This window comes from Micrasema longulum, unplaced genomic scaffold, assembly GCF_059751315.1.
Source record: "Micrasema longulum isolate JH-2025_06_02 unplaced genomic scaffold, ASM5975131v1 h1tg002692l, whole genome shotgun sequence".
Taxonomy (NCBI): domain Eukaryota; kingdom Metazoa; phylum Arthropoda; class Insecta; order Trichoptera; family Brachycentridae; genus Micrasema; species Micrasema longulum.
Genome location: NW_028279825.1, coordinates 29,487 through 35,487, shown reverse-complemented (window position 1 = coordinate 35,487; position 6,001 = coordinate 29,487). Strand labels below are relative to the sequence as shown.

General features: G+C 38.6%; 1 protein-coding gene across 1 annotated transcript; it reads left to right on the top strand.

The window, feature by feature from the left end:
* Window positions 1-268: 268 nt before the first annotated feature.
* LOC148271735 (uncharacterized) lies at window positions 269-5,547 on the top strand. Its single transcript, XM_088241001.1, has 2 exons — window positions 269-376; window positions 4,600-5,547. Exons 1-2 carry the CDS (start codon window positions 320-322, stop codon window positions 5,440-5,442), a joined length of 900 nt encoding a protein of 299 aa, XP_088097127.1. The 5' UTR covers window positions 269-319; the 3' UTR covers window positions 5,443-5,547.
* The last annotated feature ends 454 nt before the right edge of the window (window positions 5,548-6,001 follow it).

The following is a 6,001-nucleotide window of genomic DNA, read 5'->3' as shown; positions in this document are numbered from 1 at the left end:
ATTAATTATTATTAAATTATTATTAAAAATAAATTAATAAAAAAATAATTTTAAAAAAATATATTTGTTTTCAAATGGCAAAATCGTATGACTTCCGCATTTTGCGTTTGTTTGACCAAACTACATACAGCCTTAAGATTAAGACTATCATTACAGAAACCATCAGGAAGATGTAGTCAATTTGGGGTTACGATGAATTGATTAACTTTATGCCAACAAATGTTTGATTCTCTACCATATATAAGAGAGACATACTGAATGCAGTTCTGTCAGATTTATAATAAGAGTAGGAATCCCTTTGAGGATCCAAGAAGCAAAAATGCTCCATTTCAAGTTGAGTATCGCTGCAGTGTTCCTAACACTAGTCGCTTTTAACGTAAGTAAATATGTTTTACTTTTTATCACATATTTTTAACTTTGCTTGTGGATGAACGTTGGGGTGGTTTTCGCAATCAACAATATCTTCCAACGAACCAAGAACTGGTGTAAGCTGGACGAGATTTGTACCTACAGATTGGGCGATCATGGGGTACAGGGGATCACTTTTTTTCAAACCTTCGTAGCTCTGAAGTTCATACAACAATGTTTGAGTATGTCCAAATGCTTGCAGACTGGCTGGATTTCCTCCCTAGGGAGTTATTCATATTTAAATTTATTTTAACAGAGAGGAAAAACATTTTTGAGAAGGGAATATGGAAATCCAGATTTACAGGGCTTATGATCTGTCATTGGCTGGTTTAAGTGGCCACTTTACACACTGTGTAACATTCACCATTCTGCCCATGTTCGAACATCCACATTTCCTCAACTATTCCATCTGTTGACTTTTGTGAAGTTAAAGAGCTGAAACCTTTATCACGCGGGTGTGATTCATCCGGCTGAACCAAATCACCTACTAGGCAACACTTGAAAACAATTTTCCAATTATTACACTTCTTCTTTTACCAGGTGGTTAATTCAACAATGTTTGAGTATGTCCAAGTGCTTGAGGAACTGTGGATGTTCAAACATGGGCAGAATGGTGAATGTTACACAGTGTGTAAAGTGGCCACTTAAACCAGCCAATGACAGATCATAAGCCCTGTAACCTAGACTAGCTTAGACTTCTATATTCCCTTCTCAAAAATGTTTTCCCTCTCCAGGAAAGCCAGCTAGTCTGCAAACATTTTGACAAACTCGAAGCATTGTTGTATAGGGAATTCTTTATTTTCAAAAATATATTTTAGTTTGCCGAAAGCAGCCCAACTTAGCCCTATTCTTCTTGGTAACTCCACTGTCTGGTTATCTTCACCAATTTTGTATCCTAGATTTATGTATTTATCAACTACTTCAATTTTATTATCGTTAATGAAAATGTAAGTTTTCTGGGTTCTAAAACCCCAACCTTTCATTAATATTTTTTTAATACATAAACTTCATTCCTTATCTTTCCTGGTACTACATCCTGTCTCCTTTCAAACTCAGTACCTAATCCCACATTCCTCATCCTTAAAAAATATAGCACAATGTACTTTTATAAGTTTACATGTGCAAACTTTACCTCCTCATTAAATAACAGCTGCAATTTAAATTTTATTGCGTTTGTTCATATTTGTACAAATAAAAACATTAAGACTTATTTATCAATCATTAGCGGAATCAATTAGGTATGGTATTACCAGTTGGGGCATTTCTTGTAAAACCAACATTAAAAAAATCCAATCTTTACAAAACTCGGCTCTTAAATTAATTAACAGATTAGCTAGAATTGATAAGGAAGAGGTATTTTTACCCGGACTTTTTAAAAAGCAAGGGTGTCTGTCCGTAAATGCTATTCTATGGCTCAAATTTGTTACTAGATATCGATTTGATAGTAACTACCAGAAAAGGTATTTACATACACACAATACAAGGCTAGCACAACGTGAAGGCTTGTCAGTGCCGAGGTTTGTAAACAAGTATGGCCAAAGAACACTTCATTATGGAATTACAAAAATTTTCAATAAGATTCCTAAGCAGATTTTAAAAGAAAATTTTGACAAAACTTTTAAGAAAAAAAAATGGCTCATATGTTTACACACCCAAGATTATTCTGAGACACTTCTCAAAACTCAGAATTTTGCTGTTTTGGGCCCTAGTGAGGTGTCACGATTCGCAACCGTGTAGAATAGGTGTTATGCAGGCGTTATATAGGTGGCATTTGGTTTTCACTGTGTAAATATTCGATCTCCAGACAGCCTTCATACTATTGAATATGGCACCTGTTTTTCCTAGCCGCACTCCCAGTTCTTTTCGAAAGATGCCATTTTCCGTAACATATATTCCCAGGTATTTGAAACTCTCGACAGTATCCTGGAAACCCCTGACTGAATCGTCAATTATAACCGCATCATCGGCATACTCTAGGTTGCAGCGTAATTGAGATGGATACTCCTCGATCTAGTGGAATTGACTTCCTTAGGATGAAGTCCATGAGGATTATAAAAAGGAACGGTGCAAGGACGCAACCTTGACGAACTCCAGTGGTGACCTCAAACCAATCTGTGACAATATCAAGGGCTTTGATAAGTTCGACTAGTTTTATAGGCACCCCATATGATTTTAGAAATTTCCTTTTTTAGTGTGGGTCTGTGCGGACTATCAAACGCTTTTTCGTAATCTCAAAGTACACGGGTTCTTGCTTATTATATATTTATTTTTTAAACTGTGTATTGTTGTATTGAAATCAAGAATAATTATAATAATACGAAGATATTCTTTGAATATACTGTATACCATTATTTGATTGTCGTTGTTTGTCTTTGCTACATGTTCTGTTTGCGTGTTGTTCGGTTGGGTTGTAAATACAGTAAATTAATTTATTAAAACACGTGGTTGCGTCCAACATTTAACCTTTAAGAAGTTAATTGTGAGATGCTTCTTTTCTGGTGTCTTTAGGGTTGCTTTTACCGATGTTCCAGTCTCAACGAACAGATTTTTTTATTCTAATTTAGGTTTTCAACCGTATAGGTGCTCATATATTCTTGTTTTCTTGCCAAATGCTCTGATTGTCAACACGTAGTCACTCGAATGAAATGCAAATACAGTTGTGTACAGCCTGAGTATCTTGCAAACAAAATCGTTTGTTCAGAAGTTAACTGAATGGTAATTTCTCGGCCATACAAAAGCATATTTCATAGTTTTGCAATTAACGTTTTGAAATCATTATACTTAGTTGAAACTAGCAATATTTGCATATATGTACATAAATTAAAGTCTATTCTAGACTTATTTTAAAGGACATGATTTAAACAAAGCTACTGTAGAAACGTCTTTGATAGCGGATAGGAGATGATTCCAGAGTCGAGCCACGCGGACAATATATAAGTTTGAATAGAAGGAGAAATTTACACATTTATGGTCATGCGGTTTCAAGAAGAAATTAAAGCAGAACTATTGTGCGAGGTTTTCCTGTACTTTGAATGATTTAATACCAAAAACACAAACGACTTTCGCTTAGAGAAATTAACATTTTGTGGCCCCAAGAGTGTCCAATGTTCTCGACGAACATATTAAGTTCTCCATAACGAAAGCTATTTTCAGGAGACGTGTACAAGTTTGGATTTTGTGTAAAGGAAGAGACCATTGCAGGAAACTGTTTGCGAGACGTTGCATAGATTTATATATTACTAAGCGTGTCGTCCAGATGTTAATTAAAATATATGTTTATGTAATATTTTTTTTAATTAGTATTCATTTATAATATTCATGCTTCCACTTTCCATTATATTGTATCCCAACTCAACACGGGGCTCTTGGCCTCATAGAGTTAGGAATACGTTTTTTTGTATATTTGTACGAATAAATAAAATAAATAATAAAAGGTGCACAAGAATCAAGAGGGTACCTGAGAATGTGAACGAAGATGTAAACCATGAACAGTTGTGTTCCAGGGTAATAGCTCATCCAACTTTCGGGTGTCTACTGGAGTACCTCAAGGGTCAGTACTCGGACCACTCCTTTATCTCTTGTACACTAAAGCTACAGAGAACATCATCAAATAATGTGAATTGTGGTCTCACTGCAATGCAAATGATACACAAATGTATTATTGTTGAGATAGAAGTGTACCAATTAATTTAGTAAGGGATGCATTAGTAAAATATGAAACTGCTGCTGTCCCTTTATCTTTTAGACGGTCTACCACATGGAATTTCCTTAGCTACGATATACGATACGATAAAGAACTTTTGAGTTATCCATTTCGTTTATAGACACAGTCTTCTCAATTTCTTCTTTTTGTTCTACTCCATTGATCAATAATTTCGGTGCAACAAAAGTAAGGTTCATCTTATTTTTTCATTGCGGATTCGGTCTTTAATCGTTTTTTCTGTGATGACCCTTAGAGTCATTGTATAATATGTTGTTATTTCTTTTTATTAACAATTATTTTTAATGTCATTTTTTATGGTTTAACACGGAAACAGCATAAAAGTATGAGCCATAGTAAGTTAATGAATATATGTAATTTGAAACGAATGAATAAATTAAATGAATAAATCGCGACCAAAGATCTATTAACTGTTTTTATGTAATTTGATCAGAAAGGGTATCCGACACTTATTGTTTTATTGTTTGCAGTCTGCATCGCCATGCATCATGAAAGCCTTGAAGCCTTCATGCGGCAGCATCAAGCCTTCATGCGGCGGCATCAAGCTCCCATGCGGAGGAGGACTTCCTGGCATTCCCGGACTCGGCGGTTGCGGTGGTAAATTAGCAGGCCTTACAAAGGCAATCGATGTAATCAAAACGATTAGTCCATGCAACGGACCTCCAGCTCCACCACCGTGTAACATTCAACCGCCGTGTTTCATTCCACCACCACCTTGCAGAGATAATCCACCACCGCAGGTGGTCGATGAATGTCCACCACCACCCCCGACCGAAGAAACTGCTCCTCCTCCATGTGAAGAAACCCCTCCTCCCCCACCGCCAGCCGAAGAACCTCCCGCTCCCCAATGTGATGAAACTCCTCCCCCGTGTGACGAAACACCTCCTCCTCCACCACCACGGAAATCCGGCGGTTCTGGATCATCTAGCGCTGCCGCCGCTGCAGCAGCCGCCGCTTCAGGATCAGGAGGATCCTCTAGCGCAGCCGCCGCCGCATCAGCAGCCGCTTCCGGATCAGGAAAAGGATCTTCTAGCGCTGCCGCTGCCGCTGCAGCCGCCGCTTCCGGATCGGGCAAAGGGTCATCGAGCGCAGCCGCCTCCGCTGCAGCCGCCGCTTCCGGATCAGGCAAAGGGTCATCTAGCGCCGCCGCTTCTGCGGCAGCATCCGCTTCCGGATCAGGCAAAGGGTCATCTAGCGCCGCCGCTTCTGCGGCAGCATCCGCTTCCGGATCAGGCAAAGGGTCATCTAGCGCCGCCGCTGCCGCCGCAGCGAGCGCGTCAGGCGGCAAAGGATCCAAGAAGTGTGGATGTTAATAAAAAAAGGCGATTCTATACATCTCCACGTAACTTAAATGGAATATTTATCCTAGTACTAAATTCCCCTTTCTCAATTTGATAAATAAATAGTGTTTTCTTAAATTGTTTTCCCTATATCTTTATTCGATCACAACCTTCAACATCAGAACCCTTGTGTAAGGTATTATTAGAGTTGAATAATTTATATGGCGCCATTTTTATGAAAGTCACTACCAGGGCGGGCGCTGTACAATAAATAAATATTCCAGCACGTCTTGCAGCTACAGAGCGCATAGACGATTGCAATTCTAGTTCCTCAACAAACAAACAAACAACCTAACACGCCGTTTCTCCGTAGGGGTAGGCAGAGAGGATAGAACGCTACATCACGTTTTTGCATTAAGAATTCGCTTCTTTTACATTTAACATCGGCTCATACACGCACGCCGATTATTCCTACTCTTGACTAGTCCATCTTCAAATATTTGATGGATTTGATCGTGCCATGTATTTCGCGAACTTCCTCGTTTTCTGCATCTATCAACATTCGCGTCGCAGGTGCGAAGGTTTTCACGGT

Bases quoted from the DNA above. Each gene is read 5' to 3' on its own strand.
- LOC148271735 (XM_088241001.1), top strand. From the start codon at position 320: ATGCTCCATTTCAAGTTGAGTATCGCTGCAGTGTTCCTAACACTAGTC. The intron at 377-4,599 runs GTAAGTAAATAT...TATTGTTTGCAG, and splicing joins TAACACTAGTCGCTTTTAAC to TCTGCATCGCCATGCATCAT.